This window comes from Typopeltis vanoorti, chromosome 7 (assembly GCF_054136105.1).
Source record: "Typopeltis vanoorti isolate ZY-2024b chromosome 7, IOZ_Tvanoo_1.0, whole genome shotgun sequence".
Classification (NCBI taxonomy): Eukaryota; Metazoa; Arthropoda; class Arachnida; order Uropygi; family Thelyphonidae; genus Typopeltis; species Typopeltis vanoorti.
In genome coordinates this window covers 31,993,976-32,016,461 of record NC_143555.1, presented here as the reverse complement: position 1 = coordinate 32,016,461, position 22,486 = coordinate 31,993,976, and the positions used below count along the sequence as shown (strand labels likewise).

The 22,486-nt window shown below is 36.2% G+C and overlaps 1 protein-coding gene across 1 annotated transcript in view; it reads right to left on the bottom strand.

Annotated features, from left to right (window-relative positions):
* Nucleotides 1-22,486, bottom strand: part of LOC150104564 (S-adenosylmethionine synthase-like) — a 148,049-nt gene that overhangs the window by 73,780 nt on the left and 51,783 nt on the right. The window contains exons 2-3 of the mRNA XM_090395781.1: nt 15,402-15,479; nt 10,117-10,239 (exon numbers count right to left, since the gene is read on the bottom strand). Coding sequence (XP_090251907.1) covers nt 10,117-10,239; nt 15,402-15,479 — 201 coding nt within the window. The remainder of the gene's footprint in view (nt 1-10,116; nt 10,240-15,401; nt 15,480-22,486) is intronic.

Sequence of the window (22,486 nt, the reverse complement as noted above, 5' to 3'; positions counted from 1 at the left end):
CTTCTAGTTTCTTTCCTTGTCTTTGTGACTTTGCAAGAGTCACATTATCTATTCCTAGGGACTTTCACAAATGAATGTACTGTATCACTATGCTTTTGCCTTTATGCTATACAGATCTGCAGTAGTACTTGATATTTAATTTTGAGTTGCAGAAGTAACATTTCTATTCACTAATATCATAAAATATTCTCTCCTGGTTTTTCTTCATTAACATTAAACTTGCCAGGAAATTATGTTCTTATTTAATCCTTTATCAAAGTGTAAGCAAATAAAGTTTGTACATGAAATATCTTTACAACTAGGTGACCTGTGTATAGAGGCTAACAGCTTCATATTGATTGCTTTAGTATCCCATAATGCTAAAACAGATATCCTTTTATGTATAATGCTGTGCATCATGAGAAGAGTCATTATTCAGACCAGTCTCTATCTTTAATAAGATCTCTCAGTGGGAGCTGGACCCAAAAGAGATCCCAAGGTTGAAGTAATACAGAAATCATATTTCCCACATTTTGAAAAGGTGTAACATTCACCTTTTCACGTGAATGTTTATTAAAATACTTAATATTAAAAATAATACTGATTATTAAAATACTCAGGATTAGAGCTAGTCAGAAGTTTTTTCACTTTGTTATAAAATTAAATTTAACATGTTTACTGTTCATCTCTGCATATATCCAGCCCAGGTTTATATTTAAATTTCTTTGATTATGTTATATGCATACATCACCCTTGTTCTATTGTGCATATCATTTCATTAAGAGCTAGAGAGAGTTGCCTCTCATTTCAGCTCTTCATATTTTCATTCTTTACTCCTAATCGATCTTGTATAAATTTTCTGTAATGCTTTCTTTTTAATTACTGCTTGATTACATTCTTCATCTATTCATTTATTTTTGTATCTCAGTTTCTGCTGCAATATCTATATTAAAAAATGGATTCTGGCTATCTTCTTTCTGTATCATGAGAGCAGTGTTCTCATTTTTTTTTTTTTTTTGTTTCTTCATAGAGATTCTGCAACTATACTCAATTCTGACCAGATCATTATCTAGTCAAATTAACATCTTATCTCCTCAGAGGTAGTATATTCGTACCAGGATGACTAGGCACTGATCCTCAAAAACCTCAGCGTAAGGTGAAGTGTCAGGATAGCAACAAACCGGTCAAGGTACTGTGATGCAGAAAGCAAGGGGAACTACTGAATTTATTTTCTAAGATAAGCTGTGGTGGAAAGAAGCATAAGAAAAGAGGCAGACTGACAAAAAGGGAGCTTTGGACAGTTGTGTCCAGGAGGAGTAGTAAGACCCCCCCAACCTTTAGGCATAAAACAAGTTAAATCCTTGCATCAGAATTGTCACTTGGAATGTAGAAACATGACTAAGGACACAAAAATCGTAAGAGCTGAAAAGGAAGCTATGATTGACCATTGATATTATAGTTATTTTTAGAGGAACCTGTGGCATAGTATAATTATTAAAAAACAACGTAAGTCCACGGTAATAACTTTAATTAATAAATAAGGTAGATATTTCATACTTAAAATAATAATGCATCTTCAGTGTTACAAACAGATAGGAATAGAATACAAGTAACGAATATCCGGTGGATCACCTATTAAAATACAATGTTGTTGCGAGCTAGGAAATGAAAGAAATTAATAAATAATAAATATTTAAGATAATTAGTTTTTTAATGATTACATAAAATAAAAGTCTCCCAGATCTTCGAGAGAGAGAGAGGCAATCATTTCGATTTAAATTCGGTCAGTGTAAAAAAAAGCTTCACAACTTTCTTTAAAGAGGCGTTCATATTTGAACCTGCATCTGTGAAGTAGAATAGCTTTATCCCATTGGATATTATGGGTAGTGGTAATACTGTGTTGTGCTAGACCAGACTTCTGAGGTTTGTTGTAATCAATATAATATTGATGTTGTTTAATTCTTTTTTCTACAGAACGGCCAGTTTGTGCAAAATAAAAAACACTGCATTCACAAGGAATTTTGTAAACACCAGCCAAAGATAGAGATGACAGTTTATCTTTTGTATAAGGCAATAAGGAAGAAATTTTGTTAATAGGGAATATAAGTAGGAATCAATTGGTACTTTTTTAAAATTCTACCTATAGGTTCTGAGATTCTTGGAATGTAGGGGATTAGAACTCTGCAAACTGTTAAAGAAACCTCAGGTATTGGAACATAAGATTCAATTATCTGTTGGATTTGATTAGGGTGGTAATTATTAGATACCATAATGATGGAAAGTTCTTGTTATAAGATTTAAATAAATATTTATTAAATAGCCTTCATCCTCGTATCCAATTCACCATGGAAAAGGAAAATTCTGGTACTTTATCATTTTTGGACATCCTGCTTACTCGAACTTCTTCTGGTACCTTATCTACAAGCGTCTTTCGAAAGACCACATTTACTGGCAGATACATTCATGAAATGTCTGCTCACCAAAATTTGGCATTCTTAAATCTCTAATTAATAGAGCACATAAAGTTTGCTCTTCTCCAGAAATCTTATAACAAGAACTTTCCATCATCAAAAAGTTAATGGTATCTAATAATTACAACCCTAATCAAATCCAACAGATAATTGAATCTTATGTTCCAATACCCTACATTCCAGGAATCTCAGAACCTACAGGTAGAATTTTAAAAAAGTACCAAATGATTCCCACTTATATTCCTATTAACAAAATATCTTCCTTATTGCCTTATACAAAAGATAAACTGTCATCTCTGTCTTTGGCTGGTGTTTACAAAATTCCTTGTGAATGCGGTTTCTTATTTTGCACAAACTGGCCGTTCCGTGTAAAAAGAATTAAACGACATCAATATTATATTGATTACAACAAACCTCAGAAGTCTGGTCTAGCACAACACAGTATTACTACTACCCATAACATCCAATGGGATAAAGCTATTCTACTTCACAGATGCAGGTTCAAATATGAATGCCTCTTTAAAGAAAGTTGTGAAGCTTTTTTACACCGACCGAATTTAAATAGAAATGATTGCCTCTCTCTCTCGAAGATATGGGAGACTTTTATTTTATGTAATCATTAAAAAACTAATGATCTTAAATATTTATTAATTTCTTTCATTTCCTAGCTCGCGACAACATTGTATTTTAATGTGATCCACCGGATATTCGTTACTTGTATTCTATTCCTATCTGTAACACTGAAGATGTACTATTATTTGTAGTACGAAATATCTACCTTATTTATTAATTAAAGTTATTACTGTGGATAAGTGTTGTTTTTTAATAATTGATATTATAGGCATATCTGAAATAAGTTGGGAAGGAAATGGAGATTCTTAGAGTAATAGAACAATGCATTCAGAAAGAGAAAGATGGGACAACTGTATTAATTCATAGACATGGGTAAGAATTGTGAATGCTTTACATTAGTGATAGAATAATCATTGTTAAAATAGCTAGTGAGCCAATAAACACTTATCCTGCAAATGTACATCTCAATACCTAATACAAAAGAGAAATTAGACAATGCATGAGATCAGAGATGCCTTGATAGACAAGGTGAAACAACAAAGACTTCTGGTCATTAGTAACACCAAGTCAAGTTCATAAAGATGCATACAGAAAATGCTAGGAGATTTAAGAAGATACCAAACTGACTACATAATGAAGCAGAGATTCTGGAACCAAGTTAAATCTTGTTAGGCTTACTTAGGAGCAAACGTTGACAGCAAGCAATATCTAGTCATGGCTAGGTGTAATCTTAAGATTCAAACAATGAAATACAACATAAAGAAAACTTTATGATATGAATAAGCTAAAAAACAATATACCTTTGGAGTTGAATAAATGTAATAGAATAAACAATCATAAGAAAAACTATTAGAAAACATGGTCAAGTATTGTGGAAATGATATACCAGACACGAGTAAAGTAAGAACCTAAAAACCCTTGGATAACAAATGAAGTCATATCATTGATAGATCAGTGAAATGAAAGTAAACAAGCAGGATAAGAGTAAAGAGGAATATGTAAACTTAAAGAACAGAATTACTTCAGAATATAGGAGATTGGAGACTTCAAAGTAATAATCCCTATATCAAAGAAAGCTAATGCTACAGACTGAAAACATGGCATAATTAACTTGTAACATGATTCAAAAATCCTCGAAAATAATACAAAAACAAAAGAAAATTTTTGCAAGTTTTTTCACTTTACAATAAATTATATTCTTGTTTAATTCTTTATCCAAGTGTAAGCAAAGAAAGTTTATGCATGAAGTATTCTCACAACTCAGCGACTTGTTCAACCTTGATCTCTCTTCTGGGTCTGCCTCCCAGTGAGATCTCAATCAAGGTAAAAATTGATCTGGCTAATGACCGTCCCATAATGCATAGCATTATATACACCCAAAAGGATATGTACTTTGCATTATGGGATAGGATACTAAGGCAATTAATGTAACATCACGAGCCTCTATATACAAGTAGCCGAGTCATGAAGATACTGCACACACTTGTTTGCTTACACTTAAGAATTAAACAAGAATATGATTTCTTGGCATCTTTAACAGTAAAGACCAGTTTAGATTTAGGAAAAAAATTTCTGATAAGCAATCCTTTCCTTAAGACATATAATAGGAAAGAGAATGCAGCCAGGAAAGGACACATTGCTTCTGTGGATTTGAAGAAGTCATTTATTTGACTAAGTCAATTAGATAAAATTATTCAAAAGTGTGGAAAGAGCTAACAGACAGGAGAGACAAGAAGATTATATGTCCTGTACTAAGAGGAAACAGAATTGAAAGAGATGAAAACCATGAAGCTGCTAAAATCAAGGAGTCAGGCAGGGCTGTTCCCTATCAAGCCCCTCACAGCCATTTCAAAGCCAGTATAGAAAACTTCTCACTCCAACACGCTGACATAATGGTCAGTTTTGATGTCTCATCCCTATTCACAAATATCCCACTCAAGGAAACCTTAGAGCTCTTCCAAGCCAAATTTCCTCCAGATATCTCAGCCCTATTTCAGTTCACAATGAACTCAGGCCATTTCATTTGGCAAGGAAAATTCTACAAACAGATAGAGGGGGACAGCCATGGGTTCATCACTTTCCCCATCCTTGGCCAACTTCTTTATGGAGACTTTTGAAGCCTTAAACTCTGCCCTGCAAAAATCTATCATATTGCTTTGCCACGTTGATGATGTGTTCGCTATTTGACCACATGGCTTAGATACACTCCACTCCTTAACATACACTTAAACAACCAACACCCCAGAATCCAATTCACCTTAGAAAAAGAAGAAAAAAACAGTCTCCCTTTCTTAGACACTACTTGCCACCTGATGGATCCTTGGCTTTTTCTGTTTACAGAAAACCTACCCATACAGGCAGATACATTCACCAACAATTCCCCTCCACCCACAACAATATGGGGTTATAAAATCACTATTTAACAGGGCAAAATTAATCTGTTCAGATGACGATCCCCAACCACATCCTTAACACTTTCTTAGCAAATGACTACAACCTCCCAAAAATATTAAACCAGTTAACCACAACCCCCTCCCCACCTGCATAACAAAGATTATACTAAATACTAGGGGGAAGAGAGTGCTTGACCTAGTAATTGCATCTGAGAATGTGGCTGTAACAAACATGACCATGTTGCCACCAATTGGCGAGAGTGATCATAAGGTCATTACTTGGGGGGGGGGCTAAAGGAGTGGAATTTACAATTAAGACAGGGTACATGTGGAATTATCAGGCTGGTAAGTATGACAAGCTTAGGAGTGTCCTTGGCTCAGTGCCATGGCATGTAAAACTGCAAGGGCTGGATGTTGATAGTGCATAGGAGGTGGTTAAGAAGTGTTTGCAGGAGGCAATGGTTGACTGTATACCAAGAGTCCAAATAATAAATCAAGTAGGGGTTTAAATGGATGAACAACACTATTAAGCTTGAGCTGCAAAAAAAGAAACAATTGTGGAGGGAATTTAAGGAGAAAAGTGACCAGCAGGTGCAGGAACAATATAAAGCTCAGGCCAGGAAGGTAACAAGGGTGGTAAGAAAAGCAAAAGCGGATTACGAAAGAAAATTGGCCATGCAGGCTAAAGAGAATCCCAAACAGTTTTTTCAATATGTTGCAAGTAAAAGGAAAAATATTCATGGCAGAATGATTTTAAAAAATGATGAGGGTAGGGAGGTAAACACATCAGTCGATATAGTGGAATTACTGAGCGAGCACTTTGCAAGAGTATATCATCCAGGTGGTGACATTGCAGAAATTGGAGAACCAACAGCTTATACTTTAATTGTGATGAATGAAGTAGAGGTAAATGGTCTATTACAGAACCACAATGTCAATACATCTGTGGGATTGGATGGTATACCAGTTCGTGTCCTACGCGAAGCGGCTAAAGAATTGTCAGTGCCCTTGACCATTTTGTTTAATTCGAGCCTTGGGTCTGGGTAAGTCCCAAGGGGGTGGAAAGAGGGGAAAATAGTTCTGCGGCATAAAGGTGGTTCCAAGGCTGCTGTTGAAAATTACCAGCCAATCAGCATAACAGGAATCGTTATCAAGGTCTTGGAGAAAATAGTCAAGAGGAAAATACAAGATTGGATAGATAAAAATGGGCTACTGTATCGGGGACAGCATGGTTTTGTGAAGGGTAGGTCATGCCTCAGTAACTTGCTCATGTATTATAACACAGTGACGTCTGAACTGGATAAGGGTAACTTGCTCATGTATTATAACACAGTGACGGCTGAACTGGATAAGGGTAATGTGTTTACAGTGATTCTACTGGACCTTGCTAAGGCCTTTGACAGGATACCACATGGAATTCTAATCAGCAAATTGCAGCATATGGGGATGGATATAGGGTTGGTGAGATGGATAGGAGGGTGGTTGATGGAGAGATATCAGAGAGTGGTTTATTCAGGAGTTGAGTCCACAAGATGGCCTGTCACTAGTGGTATGCCACAAGGATCTGTTCTTGGACCACTGCTGTTTAATTTGTTCATTAATGATATAGGTAAGGATCTGAGAGGAACAGTTTATTTGTTTGCAGATGATGCAAGGTTGGGTAGGGCAATAGTGAATGCAGATGTCAAAATTTTGCAGGATGATTTGGATAGATAGGAGGGCTGGGCTAAGGAGAATTTAATGTGGCAAAATGTAAGGTTATATATTTTGGGGTAAAAAGATTAGCAGCAGTTTACTACATTGGTGGAACTGTACTCCAGGAAATTGATGAAGCACGAGATTTAGGAGTATTGGTGGATAAGGAGTTGAAGTTTAGGGGGCACATTGCAAAAGTGGCCAAATCAGCTCATCAAATCACTTGGTTGCTGAAGAATATGTTGACAAGCAGGTTATTGTTCCTCTGTATCGAGCCTTGATAAGACCCCATCTCGACTACTGTCCCAGATTTGGTCACATAGGTTTCTTCTTGATGGGAAGGAGGTTGAGAATATCCAGAGGCGAGTGACCAAAATGATAGCAAGTCTGTGGAATGAACCTTATGAGAACAGGGTGAAGATTTGTGGGTTGCAAAAATTGGTTGATAGGCAGAGGAGGGGGGAGTATGATTGAGACATTCAAATTACTGAAGGATTTCTATAAAATTAATTCAGAAGATATTTTTGAAAACAGGGCTGGTTGTGGGAGGACTAAGGGACATCCATGGAAGCTGGGCAAATGTGTGGTTAGTAAGGGTGTTAGAGCTGTGGTCTTTACTTTTAGTGGTGAATGAGTGGAATGGACTGCCAAAGTCTGTGGTGGATCCCGTGACAGTGAATGAGTTTAAGGCGAGGTATGATAAGTACTGTATGAATGTCGTACAGCTGCGATGAACATGATTTGGGGCCTCCCTTGATGAGTCTAAGGACTCCCTGGAGTTGCCCGTAAAAATAATAATAAATCCATCACCATTTCCTATATCTGGGGCACCTCTAAAAAGTTAACCAAAATCTTAAAAAAATATGACCTGACTTCTTGTTACAAACTGGAAATTGGCATCCCTTATCTGCTCCACCAAACAGGCAAATGTTAGGATTTTGGAACACAAAGACTACATCTGGTTTCACCAATACAGCCACTCTGGGCTTGCAGACCATGCTCTGGATACCTGCCACAGAATACGCTGGAAGAAAGCCACGTTATTACACCGTAGCAAATTTAAATACGAAAAACTGTTCATGGAATCAGCCTCAGCTCTAAAAAACCTTCCAAACCTCAACAAATTTGAGTGCATGAGACTGCACCAAATTTGGGAAGCTTGCATCTTGAGAACTTCAGCCCAACAACCAAAACAACCCAATATAGCCCACTAAGGGGCACCTTTTAGGATTCTAGGAACAACGCTAGTTTTCTCTCTTCTACCCCATTTGCTCTATGCCTGTATGCACGTGTCATAGTTTTATGTTCCCATGAAGATGGCAATGTGACATTGCTGAAATATAGGAAGTATTTATTCAAGTTCGTTTTAATTAATATTCCGTATACATTGTAAATTCCTGAAATAATTTAATAATCATGTGTTATCAACGTATAAGCCTATCTACAATAATTACTCATGGAGAAATAAGACAATGGAGTACTCCAATGAATAAGAGAATAGAAATAGCATTAGGACAGGAGAAAACAGAAGAGGAAAATGGATAGATCTTCTGAAGCACAACAATCAATACAAAAAATCCTTTTTTTAATTGATTCTTACCCCACAATCTTTCATTCACAGATCTAAAATCTAAAAATATTCTCTTTAAGGCTACCTTAAGGGTAAAAGCTGTATAAGTGGGAGGAGACCTCCATGTAGCCTTTTGAGGAATGCAGAGAAATTACTGCGGCTTGACCTAATGTCCAACCATTACCTTCTCGTGGTATACCCTCTAAGATATCCATCCAGAATGAAGAAGGATGAGCTGGCAATTTAGGATTTAGCTGACCAAATTGTATTCTTACTGACTTAAACCACAATGTAAAATGGTACAACAAGACATCTCACGCTGGCTTGGATGTAACCTGGTCAAACAGTCCCCAGTCATTTTTGTCAGGGAACCAGTGCAAACAGCACAATATCAGCTACTAGAACAAATACTGGAACACATACGAACTCAACATCAGAGGAGTTCAAAACTGGTGCTATCAATGAAAAAGAAATGGAACTAGCAGAAGAAGTGGATAAGTATAAGGTCAACATAATAGGCTATTGAAACAAAGAAGACAAAAAAAAAGTGGCGAGATCTTTCTAAACAAAAGAAAGAGTAGCTATAGTATAACAATGAGACTTATTTGTGCCCATGGTCCCACAAAAGGTTCTACTAAGGAGTCTAGGAATGAAAATTCCTAGACTCAGTCAAAACAAAATTTACATAACGTAAAATTTGGCTCTCTGCTCAGGAACTAAAGAATGTGGTAAAATTTTGAATATTTTTTCCCCCTTAAATTTTCCAACAAAATTTCATAGGCTGCTTCTTTTCTGATATTTAATTTCTGTGCAATCATCTGAGTGGCAATTTGACAGTTTCTGTCAATAAGCTCAAATCTCAACCGAGATAGGCCTCCTGGTCACAGATTATCTTTACGGATTCCAAATGTCACATCCCCATGTGCCCCTAGGGCACAGAAATCTGAATATGTCAGTTTACAGGTCGAAGTTAACCCTGTGAGAATGGCCAGTCTTCAGCAGAGTACTGGCAGCATCAAACGATTGGTCCTTTCAAACTACTAACTGCACTCAGATTTGCTTAACTTTTTGCATGAGCCATTAGTAGCAGTTGACCAATCTTTGCTGGCAGATTCCAATACACCTCAAAAGTGTGTTACCCAACAAACACTCATGGATACGATAAAAATCCCTCATTGTTTGTTATATTTAAAATTTTTTGAGAAGACAATAACATTTCACTCGAACAGCATCCATGCAAGGATTAATGAAGCTATCACAATGAACGTATGCTTGCTGAAAAGAGCACATTATCAGTTAAATCATATTACTTTTGTCCAATTCTATTTGTAGTATGTCTGTAAAAAAGTTTCGCACATAGTATATCAGAAAATTATATCAAGATGTATACTAATGCAATTAAAATATATTAATTACTAATTATGAGTGCTCCTACCTTTAGAACAATCATCATATCCAATCTTCTTCACAGTTTCTCTGACAACCTTCTGATAGTCAACATGTGCATTTGAGGTTATTTCACCAAATACCATAATCATACCAGTCTTGGTAGCTGTCTCTGCAAAATAATGGATAGGTTATTGAAACAGACTAAATTCTGAAAGAATTTTTAAAAAAAGACATTAAAATAAGTGAAGTACAAACAGAGTAAAGATTTCTGAAGTTGCAGTAACATGAACTATTCAAAAACAATATAGGTAATGAAGAGTTTTTTTTTACCTCATGATGGACTGGATTTCTTTACAGACAGACAAGTTGCAATTATTAAGAAAAATTAACTTCCATGTTCTTTAGGGCTTATAAATCCTATCTAGGATGCTCAGAACCTTCATTGGGGTTTTCAAGTGAAAGTGAGTTAGGCAGTCTATCCAAAGTGGAAGGTTTTTTTTTTTTTTTTTTTTTTTTTCCTCTTCCAGGAACTGGTTTTTCATCCTGCAACCAAGTAAGTCAGCCGGAACACACACAAAATTTACACATAAAAGCATAAGACTAACCACCTTATCTTAAAATTATGGTTGCAAAAGAGAAAGCTATTTGGCAGCTCATGGGTCTTTATTACCACATGGTCTGTGGTAACTGGCAACTAAACTTAAGTCACAGAACCAAACTGCCCATTGCAGCTTATGCAAGATTCAGGTTTTGTTTTATAATATAAAAGGATATTTTGGGGAGAAGGAAAAATAAAAAAATAAAAAAAAATCGCTCATTGAGTGTTATATAAATGAACTGGTGTAACATATCAGTCCACTGTAATAAATGTCTTTTTTCAAATAGTTGTGTATTTTTATATTTATCCCACCCTCAACACCAAGGTTTGAATGCTTGATCCTTCAGTGGTCCAGATATGGTACTCACTGGGTGGTCATGCAATTAGTAGAAATGGCAACAACTATTAGGATGACTGTGTGAGAGAGAGAGAACTTACAGAATCATACAGAATGCTCCTGGATTGTTGCAGTGATCAGCTTTCACAAGTTACCCCATGCACACAATCTTTTCTGCTGTTAACACAAGTCACAAATGACATGAACCCTATCAGTGATACTGTTAAGCTGTTAGCATGTCACCAAGATATTAAACTCTTGGACAATATTATCAACTTTGATCTGTTTTTATCTTTGAGAAAAACTATCATGGGCAGAACAATTTTAAATTTGGAAAGAGTTAACAGCTGTTAGGGTTTTGCTAATGTTGCACACTGAGCAAAAGAGTAATTTAATCTTTTGGATGGATGCTGAAGAACTATTTGCAATGAATCATTTCTAGTTCTGCACACTGCATTGCTGTTAAACCAAACATTTAATAAAATACATTTTAAGGCATTTAATATAATTTTCATATAATATGGACAATGCATGGGTAAGTTTATTCCAGTCAAACTTTTTTATGGATGTGTTTAAGAAGTTGGTTCAGTTTGAGCTAACTTCACAACCATTTATTTCACACTAATAAGAATTGTTTCAGTGATATGTTCAATAATTGCATCCAGACTAAAAACAATGATACAAAGAAATGGACATGTTGAAGAAATGAGAGTGGTAGAAGAAAACATTTGACCAGTTTATTTAAAAGGTCACCAAATGAGAAACAGGTCAAGTAAATGGAGAGTGGCTAGAGTTATCTGGTATTCTGATAGGCATGTGAATATGTGGGACATCCCTGGTGATGTCCCACAGATTGTTCACATGCCTATTAGAATGACCTGTAGGACATAATTGATATCCTGACATATCTACCTACTAGATCACTGAAACTGGAAGCCAAGTAGATCCAAACATCAAATCTCCAAGGAAGACTACTTCATTATTAAAAATTGGATGAAAAAAAAAAAAAAGGAAATTAGAGTAGGTGATAGGACAGAGCCTTCGGGTATCCCAGCATGGGTGGTGAAGCTCAGAGAGAAAGCCACCCAAGTCAAGAATAGTCATAGTTTTAGCCATACATCAAAAAGATTATATATTTACAAATGCAGCTTACAAGACTAACTGGGGAGAAAAGATTAACAAGTGCTTAAAAAAAATGAGCTAGGAAAAGGTGTGGTTTTTGCGCCGATTATCCATTCACACAATTTTCCATATGATGACCAGTGAGGCACTAGTTAGGAATAGTACTAATAAAAATGAAGTTTTTGGTATCATTAATTAATACATAAGCATGATAAAGAGAAGAAAAAGCTTTTTTTTTTTAAAATGAAAAATGCCACATGATTGAAATTATGCCTTGTTTGTGACTAGACGTTTCTTTAAATTAAGGATGACAAGAAATTATATTCTTGTTTAATCCTTCAAGTGTGAGTAAACAAAGTTTGCAAATGAAATTTCTTCACAAGTAAGCTACTGTATATAGATACTAATGACCTGGCTTTAATTGCCTTAGAATTCCATAATGCAATGCACACATCATTTTGGGTGTGCCCTTCCCAGACCAATTGTGGCCCTTCTTGACAACTTTAATTTATTACCAAGTAAACAAAACTTTCAATTAGAAGTTTCTTTTGACCTGATCAAGGAATGAATTCATTGTGTGCATAAATTGTGTACAGCTACTTTAATGCACAGGTCCTCTTGTTCTTACTTCATGTGCAATGTGAAGTGTGGATACATGCACACACTTCTCAGCTACATCAGATTGACTCACATAGGCTGGGGACCCATAGCTGTTAGTCTACTTCTTATCCCGACAATCAAAAAACACTTTGCACATATGCACAAAAATATTCAATTATTATTCCTATGTAACTTTTCTTTAAGTGCTTGTTTCTATCTATGGGCAAAATTTTAAAGCGCCAGGACAAATGGAAATTTTTAACACTCAATTCAGTTAACATTCATAAAACACCTTTCATTCCCCAGAGTAGGCAGCTCGTCTCCATCCTTCAGCTCATTGATAACGAGCACAAGCTATCAATGAAGAGTTCACTGTATGTGTGTGTAAGTTGGTTAAGTGTTTCTGTTCAATATATTCTTCCCCCCACCCCCCAAAAAAATTAACACCAGTTAGTTTTCTGGATGAGAGTATGACAGGCAGCTGTCACAAATTTCTAGGAGAAAGAATCTTACTCAGTGTCAAAGATCTCATTCAGGACTGGCTGAAGAAAGTTCAGCTACTAGGTCTTTCTTTGGTTAACCCAGTGCTATGGAAGCACACACTTCCACAGGGACATGGGCACCTTTATGAGTGTTGAAAAGCACTTGAAAACTAGATCCATATAAAACAAAAACTTATTTTATGCTCTGAATTTTATGTTTACTCTCATTATATACCTTTCATGTTGTTAGTCCTGGCCAAATGCTCAAAAAGAACAACTTTAATTTATAGTATTTCACATTTCTATAGTGGTGTGAGAACTAGGTTGCCAGTCTGTTACTGCATGAATGTTGGATACTGCCTATGGTGGCCCCCCTAGTTCTCTCACCACTTTACAGAAATGTGAAATACTATAAATTAAAGTTGTTCTTTTTGAGCATTTGGCCAGAAGTAACTACACAAAAGATATATAATGAGAGTAAACATAAAATTCAGAGCATAAAATAAATTTTTGTTTTATATGGATCTAGTTTTCAAGTGCTTTTCAACACTCATAAAGGTGCCCATGTCCTTGTGGAAGTGTTTGCTTCCTTAGCACTAGGTTAACCAAAGAAAGACCATTTCTAGTAGCTGAACTTTCATCAGCCAGTCCTGAATAAGATCAAGAGGTGAGTAACCAAGATGATAGCAGATATATGGAATGAAATTTACAAGAACAGGTTGAAGATTTGTGGGTTACAGAAACTGGTTGACAGGTGAAAAAGTGGTAATATGATTGAGACATACAAATTACTGAAGGGTTTTGACAAGATTAATTCAGAATGGGTCTGGTGGTGGGAGAAGTAGGAGCCATTCTTGGAAATTGAGTAAGAGTGTAGTTAGCATGGGTGTTAGAACTAAGTTTTTTGCTTGGAGAGTGATGAATAAGTAGAATAGATTGCCAGAGTCTGTTGTGGGGTCAATGACTGTGAATGAGTTCAAAGCAAAGTATGATAGTTACTGAGCAAATGTTGGACAGTGTTTGCCATGATGTTTAGGGCTGTCCTTGAGTCTAAGGACTCCATGGAGTAGCCTATAATAATATTTTCAATTTTTCCTAGTTGTGACTGCAAAAAACTTATGATATAGATTTCTTAGTCAAATTCTCACAATTTCTAATCTGAGACCGATTTCCAGCTGTACAGTAAGTCTAAACAATTTTAATCAGCTGATGCAAGGCTGCCAGTCTATGCATCAGAAGCCTAAGGCTTTGTTTCTGTTATATGCTACAGTAACTAAGTCATCCTGATATTTCTTGAGAACTAATTTTCATTATAACTAAACCACATTCTAACAATTAGTTTTAAATGTTTTTAATACATTGCCCAGGTAACCACATTGTTCTTAATGTTGTATTCCCCAATGCTCCCCCATTTCCCAAATTTTACATAAGGTGGCCTCAAAGAGAAACACCAGCATTTTTATTATAATTATTATTACATAACACCTCCAGGTAGTCCAAAGACTCATCGAGGGAGGGCACTTACTCTACAACTCTCCATCTCCACCACCAGCAACTACCTTCATCTACATGAACGCCATCTATGGCCGACCACCGCCACTAGTATTTTCACAGACAATTACAAACATCCATGCCTACGGTGGAATTCAAACCCGCAGGCCTTTGGCTAGAGAGTGGAATTCAAACCCGCAGGCCTTTGGCTAGAGAGTGGATACGCTAACCACTCGGCCAACCAGGCTGGCTAAAGGCCAGGCCTTTTGCTGTACACAATGTCCAAGTGATTGGCTGTTTTAATGCAATAAAAAAAACTTGAAAAATACATTTTTTTGGGGGGGGGGGATTTTCAAAGTTAAATTTAAAACTAAAAATTTCAGCCAAAATCAAAGCAGTTCAAAATGATTCCCTTTGCAAGCAAAAAAGGAGTAAGAAAGAGCAGGTGTTTAATATATTTTGATTCATTCATCTAAAATTGCTTCTGTTAGAAGAGGTATCTTCACAATAATATAATACTATATATATATAATATAGAATACATAGTGGTAAACAAATTTTGGCATTTATACATGTCTTATATACTATAAAGTAGAGAGTTACTGAAATCTTAGTGCATTTTTCTATGAATGGCAGTGATTTGTAAATCAAATCAGGATATTATCTAAAGCTCTATAAAAGTAAGTATCAAATAAACTTACCACAAGCAACTTTGGCATTGGGATCTTGAGTAAGATGGGCATCTAAAATAGCATCACTGATCTGATCACAAATTTTATCTAGAAAAAAGAAAAAAAAAATTCTATTTGCATAAAAGTAGCATAGAGAAATGCAATACAATAATTTGAATGCATTAATCATGTGCTCCCACCTCTTAGGATAGGCATATAACGATATGCTAAGCTATCATTATATGCCTATCCTGAGGCTTTGTTTCAGGTGTCATCTCTAGAGGCTGACTACCATGAGCTTCCATCAAGCACGGTTGTGCTTCTCTCTCTTATGTTCTTCATAAGACAAAAAGATCCAGTCCTTAATATTTCCCATCCAATCTGTTCTTTGTCTTCCTCTTCTTTTTCCTTGTACCATATCTTCTAATAATGTTTTTTGTAGGGATTCATGCCGTAATATGTGACCAAGGTATGTGGTTTTCCTTTTCTTAATGGTTTTCAACAGAGTCCTATCTTCTTAGTAGGTGTTAAATTTTTTTTTTTTTTAAATCACATACACGTAATATATCAATCCACGAGGGTTCACAACACCTAACATAGTGCTATGTGTAGCCAAATGAGGGATAAAAGGAATCTTTCTTCCTAATCATTTCTATTCATATTCATTAAAGAACTACAGTGCAGTCATTGATGAAAATGATATAAGGAAGGCTGCTCCAAAGAAGTAGATGAAATGAAACAAGATAAGTTGGTGCAATTAGCCTGCATACCAAGATGTGTATGAATGTGCAGCAGCTATTTATGTTCTTACATCTCTACAAGAAAGTGGAGGGTTAGCCAATTTAATGGAGAATATCCATGAAAATACCTTAAAAAAAAGCAGAATCCTACAGAGTACCTATTATGTTGACTATCCATATTTCTAGCAAGGTTTTTTTGGTGCGTGCCTCTTCTCCAAATGTGAGAATAATAGGAAGATTAAAATTTGGGATTTATAAAAAAGGATTGTGCAGGGTAAAAGTGTTTGATAAAGTTTTTGGAAACATGGAGAAGGTTTATAGTTAGAAGGTGATAACATCGGTGTATTCTCAGGAAGAGATTGTTAAAATCTTGGATGTGATGAGAGAATGATGTACAAAGATGGATGTGAATGTCACCAAAAGTAAGAAGTGAACGATCTTCCTTCCAAGATCTTACAATTATGTTGAATTGCACTGAAATTCGATAGCCAATGTTCACCAAAGTTGAGATTAGTGTTAATGCAATGACTATAGATCTTCAAGCTTGAAATCATTTAATAAAAGGCTTGTTGAATGAAATGTACCATCAGTAAAATAATGAGGAGTTGAAGTTAGTGAGAAGATCATTACTGTATCTGAGAAAGAGCATGGGCAAAAGAATCTAACCATGTGGTATGACATTTTACAGGTCTGATGAGAAGAAATCAAGTGTGACAGGCTACAAATCAGAGAAAACTGCATCACAAAAAATAGGAGGATGTTACTTAGTGAAAAAAGGCCTTATGCCATACCCCAGATGTCTTTGAGATCTCAAGAGTGACCACATACTTTTCTTAAAACATTTGTGCTTAGTTGTATCCAAAAGGAGGATGACTTATATATACAGTAAAACGTCCTTATACGAATGCCTCCAAATACGAACAAATCGTTTTACGAACTTTTCCACTGAAAAATAATTGTACTGATTGGAGGGGTTCGTATAAGGAGGTTTTACTGTATATAAGTCTTATCCTCCTTTTGGACCCAACCAAGCAGAAATGTTTGAAGAAAATTATGTGGTCACTCTTGAGATTTCCAAGACATCTGGGGATATGGCATAGGGCCTTTTTTCACTAAGTAATACCCTCATCTTTTGTAATGCAGTTTCCTCTGTGATTTGTGGCCTATCACAGGGTTAGATTCTTTTGCCTGTGCTCTAAAAAGCGCAAACATTGTTTGTTCTACAAATGCAATGAATTCACGTGAGCCGGCATTATATCTGCAACAGTTGATTGGGTCACGTCAGTGCATTTGGTTCTATTCAAGTGGTGTGAATCCACTCTTTAGCGTGCATCGTAATTTTGATAAATTTACTCTCTAATTCAAAGTGTTTTATTTTTTTTCAGTTGTGTTGTGGTGTTTATTTAATAATTAGTTAGTACGGCTCCTAAAAAGTGCAGTGATGAAAATAAACAGAAAAAGAGCATCCAGACCAACTACTGAACTCAAGAAAGAACTTATAGCTAAATGGGAAAATAGAACTGTTATTTCTGTACTTTCTAAAGATTATAACATGGCAAAATTGACAATCTATTATTAAAAATAGGATGTGATTAAAAAGGCTGATGTGGCGAAAGGAGTGAAAATTTTGGATCCTAAAAGATCTCAGGATGTTGAGGAAATAGAAACTTTTATTAGTGTGGATTAAACGATAAACAAATGGCAGGTGACAGTATTTCAGAGGGTCACTGTGTATAACAATACATAGTGATCTTAAGTGTTCAACCCTGGGATCTAGTGCCAACAGTGAAGATTTTAAAGATAGTAGAGGATGGTTTGAGCATTTTAAAAAGAGAAAAAGAGATCCATAGTGTAAGGCATGGAGAGGCTGCTAATCAATTTATGGATGTATTTAAAACTTATGTAGGGGTTTATTTCTCAGCAAGTGTTTAATTGTGACGAGACAGGACTTTTCTGGAAAAGATACCTAAGTGAACTTATATCACACAAGAAAGAAAGCACTGCCAGGACACAAACCAATGAAGGAACGGTTAACTCTCTTGTGTGTGGTAATGCTAGTGGTGACTAGCAAATTAAACCTTTCTTAGTGTTTTACTCTGAAAACTCCAGAATGTTTAAATCAAACAATGTAATAAAAAGTAAACTAGATGTGGAGATATTACAGTAAGTCTTGGGTAACAAGGAAGTTTTTTATAGAGTGGATTCACGAAATGTTTGCCTCCAGTGTAAAAAAAACTACCTTGAAGAGAACAATCTACCTTTGAAAGCACTTCTTGTGCAGAACAATGCTCCTGCTCACCCCCCTTGGAGGTGAGCTCCTGGCTTGGAGGATGATTTGGGTGAGCCCAACTTTATAAAAGTCATTTTTCTACCTCCTAATACCACTCCTCTTATCCAACCCATGAATCAGCAGGTCATTTCCAATTTCAAAAAACTTTATACATTTATTTCAAAGGTGCTTCGAAGTGATATCTGACACACAACTGATCCTCAGGGACTTTTCGAAAAAGCACTTTAACATCTTGCATTGTTTGAAGCTTATAAATAAAGCATCGGAGGGAAGGGGAGAGTTTCTTCAAAAACTATGAACTCAGCCTGGAAAAAATTGCGGCCTGAGTGTGTGACAGGCACAGATTTTGAAGGTTTTCCTGCAGGGCCTGTGGTTGACGAAATTCTGTGTCTGGGCAGATCCAGGGAATCAGAAGTGGACGATGCTGATGTAGAGAAGCTGGTGGAAGATCATCAAAAAGCTTACCACTGAGGAGCTGAAAGAACTTTTTTCAGAGGAGGAGGGGCCCCCAGTAAGGGAACCATTTCCACTGCAGAAATTAAAGAACCTTCAAAACAATAATTTCCTCCAGATACATTCACCAGCAATCCCACAGGGCAAAATTAATCTGTTCAGATGACAATGCCCTAACCACAACTAAACCACATCCTTAATACTTTCTTAGCCAATGGCTACAACCCCCAAAAAATATTAAAACCAATATAAAAACAACCCCCTTCACAATAAAGATTACACTAAATCTATCACCATTCCTTACATCCGGGGCACCTCTGAAAAAATAACCAAAATCCTTAAAAAATGAGCGGATTTATTGTTACAGACCATATAAAAAGTTGGCATCCCTTATCCACTCTACCAAAGACCAACCACATCCCCTAGACCTACTTGGGGTTTACAGTCCCTTGTAACTGTAAACTGTCCTACTTTGGCCAAACAGGCAGGACAGTGAATATCAAGATTTCAGAACACAAAGACTACATCTGATTTCACCAGTACAGCCACTCTGGTCTTGCAGACCATGCTCTAGATATCCACCACAGAATATGTCGGAAGAAAGCCAAAGTAATACACCACAGCAAGTTTAAGTACAAAAGATTCATAGAATCAGCCTCAGCTCTAAAAAATGTTCCAAACCTCAACAAATTTGGGTGCATGAGACTACCTCAAATTTGGGAGGCTTGCATCATGAGAACTTCAGCCCAACAGCCAAGACAACCCAATATAGCCAGCTAGGTGGCATCATTAGGACTTCAGGAATAACAGTAGTTTCTTATTTTCTGCCTCATTTGCTTATTGTAGTGCCTGCATGCAAGTGCCATATTTGTATGTTCCCCATGAAGATGGCAATGTGACATTGTCGAAATATAGGAAGTATTTATTAACGTTTCTTTTAATTAATATTCCAGTATATGTTGTAAATTCCTTAAATAATTTAATAGTGATGTATTGCCAATGTATAAGCCTTTCTACAAGAATTTTATCCTTCCTTCCCATATCTTCAGGAAAGATTATATTCTTATTTTTATTATGATAATAGGTGAAATATTTTCATGTGGAATGGATTAATTAATTTTACATTAATTACTAGTAAAAATAGTTTTTCATTATGAACTTTGTTATATGAACAGCCTTCTGCAATGAATTAAGTTTGTAAAATGAGGTTTTACTGTATATAATATATATAAATAAATATCTGATCCACATGAAAGGCCACAACACCTATAGTACATTAATGCACTGTGTGGGCAAGAGGAATAGAAGAAAGGAGAAATCCATTTATATTTTGCTTGAACAACTGAGAGTTGTAATCTTTGGAGAAAACAGAGTGGGGTGGCAGGGGGGAGGAAAAGAGCTGTTTCAAAGGACAGAAATAGATGGAATGAAAGAGAAGGCAGTGAAGTTGTTTCGGTGAGTAAGATGGACTGTAAAAGGATGTTAGTTGATAGTGGCTCTTGTTTTAATGATTTTGGAGGAGAGCAGAGGAATAATAGTGGCCAATTCAGCAGAGTGCTGTCCATGAAAGTATCTGTAGAAGAGGCACAAGGTAGAAACTGAACGTCTGTGAGAGAGGGATTGAAATGGGTATGTGAGAGAGGATTCATTAATTAGCTGAAATGCCCTGTTCTGCATAGAATCGAGCAATCTTAGAGGATTTTGGTGCACTACTCCAAATATGAGAGCAATATTCCATGGCTGGGCAGGTTTGGGCTTTGTATAGAGTTAGCAGCTGTGATGGTGGGTCTTGTGTAAAAAAGTACACAAAGTTTTTTGGCAGCTGCAGGGTCAGTCCAAGTAGAGAAATTTGATTGTATTTGGATATATCAGTATTACTGAAGGTAAGGGGAGGGATACAAGCTCTTTCTTGTGAGAGATCAGGCAGAACTGGGTTTTGATGGCATTGAAGTTAAGGTTGTCCTTGATATACTGGGATATAGTTAGGAGATCTGAGTTCAGGTCAGGTCACTGGCTGTGGTATATCTTCAGGATTTCATTCAAGATTTGTTGAATGAAAAGGAGGAATGGAGTTTGCTGTCATCAGCAAAACCATGGATAGGATTGGAAGTCTGTGAGAGCAGGTAATTCATATACAAGAAGAGAGCGGGTGACAGAATAGAACCTTGGAGTACTCCTGCATTGGTGGAGAAATCTCAGGAGAGTAAACGTCCATCATGACATGTAGTGAGCTACCAGTGAAAAAGTTGATGATCTAGTTGCAGAGTGAGGAAGGCAGACCACAGGAATGACAGTTTAAGCAAGGCCCGTGCCAAACCCAATCTTTATGGTATCTTTCATGGTAAATGTCAAGCTTACAGAGCAAGAGTATGCATAGGAATAAAAGAGCTGCAGACATGACTCCCACCAGGAGGTGATCAGACTGCATTCTAAGTGTGGCATTAGAGTGTTTCCTATACACTCCAATTCCCTTCAGACATGATATGGAAGAGGAAGTAGAACTCCATGGCAGTGAGCCACTTCTGGACTTCAATAAGCAGGTATTGGTGGTGGTACACAGGACACCAAGTTATTGCCATCCAGGTCTATTTGGCAGTTAAGTAAGTTTGAGCGTGGTTAGTAGTTGGAAGGGGATCAATCATTCGGTGCTGTTGGCACACACTCTCCCTCGATGAGTCTTTGGACTCCCTGGAGGTGTCAAATAATAATAATTTCCTCCAACTAGGGAATGTTTAAAAAAAAAAAAACAATCTGTCTCTTTCAAATCATTTTGGCTGTATTATTTGCTTGGAATTACAGTATTTCAAGCTTTGTTATAAAGACAAGAACAATTTTATGAAAGCAAAAAATAAATTACTTGAATACAGCTTTGTTTGGCACTTCTTGAAAAATCTAGAATTTGATAAAAAAGAAAAAAAAAAAAAAAAAAACATACAATGAATGTTTCAATACCAATAAGAATTACTTCAATGACTCATCCAGTACAACTGTTCAGATCAGAAGAATGAAAACTGTATAATCCAAAAAGAAAACAAGACACAGAAATTGCTAAGATTTTACCTGTATAAGAAATTCACTTAACACTTTGGTTAATATGGCTATGAGTGCTGAACCATGAGAGTAGAAATCACTTGTGGCCTAGAAGAAAAGACATTACTGTCTGTATACTCACAACAGTAATTGGTGCAAGATCAGTATTAGCAAATGCCTCACATGATGGATTGATACAGTTAGAAAAATGTAGCCAACTATAGTTGTAAACACTAAAATTGCCAAGGAAGAAGATTTGACTGTTATGGATATTGTACTTGATATCTAGAAAACATTAAAAAGTTTTCAGAATGATTGGTGACATTAGCAGTGATAGAGAAATCAAATGAATCTCATAGAATTGAGAAGAAAATGTTAATAAAGGATTAACAAGAGGGAACTAAGTTGGAAACATCAATACAATTTTTTTAAAAAATATTTTCAACTCCACAAGATCCAAGACCTATAACGTGATACTGCCACATGTGGATAAGTGATCACAGAGAAGAAAGGAGGCTGTCAGTGTTTCTTGAAGAGCTGTTTTTATGCACTGGAGAAAAATATGGGGAAACCTGTTCCAATGGAAAATATACATGAAATAA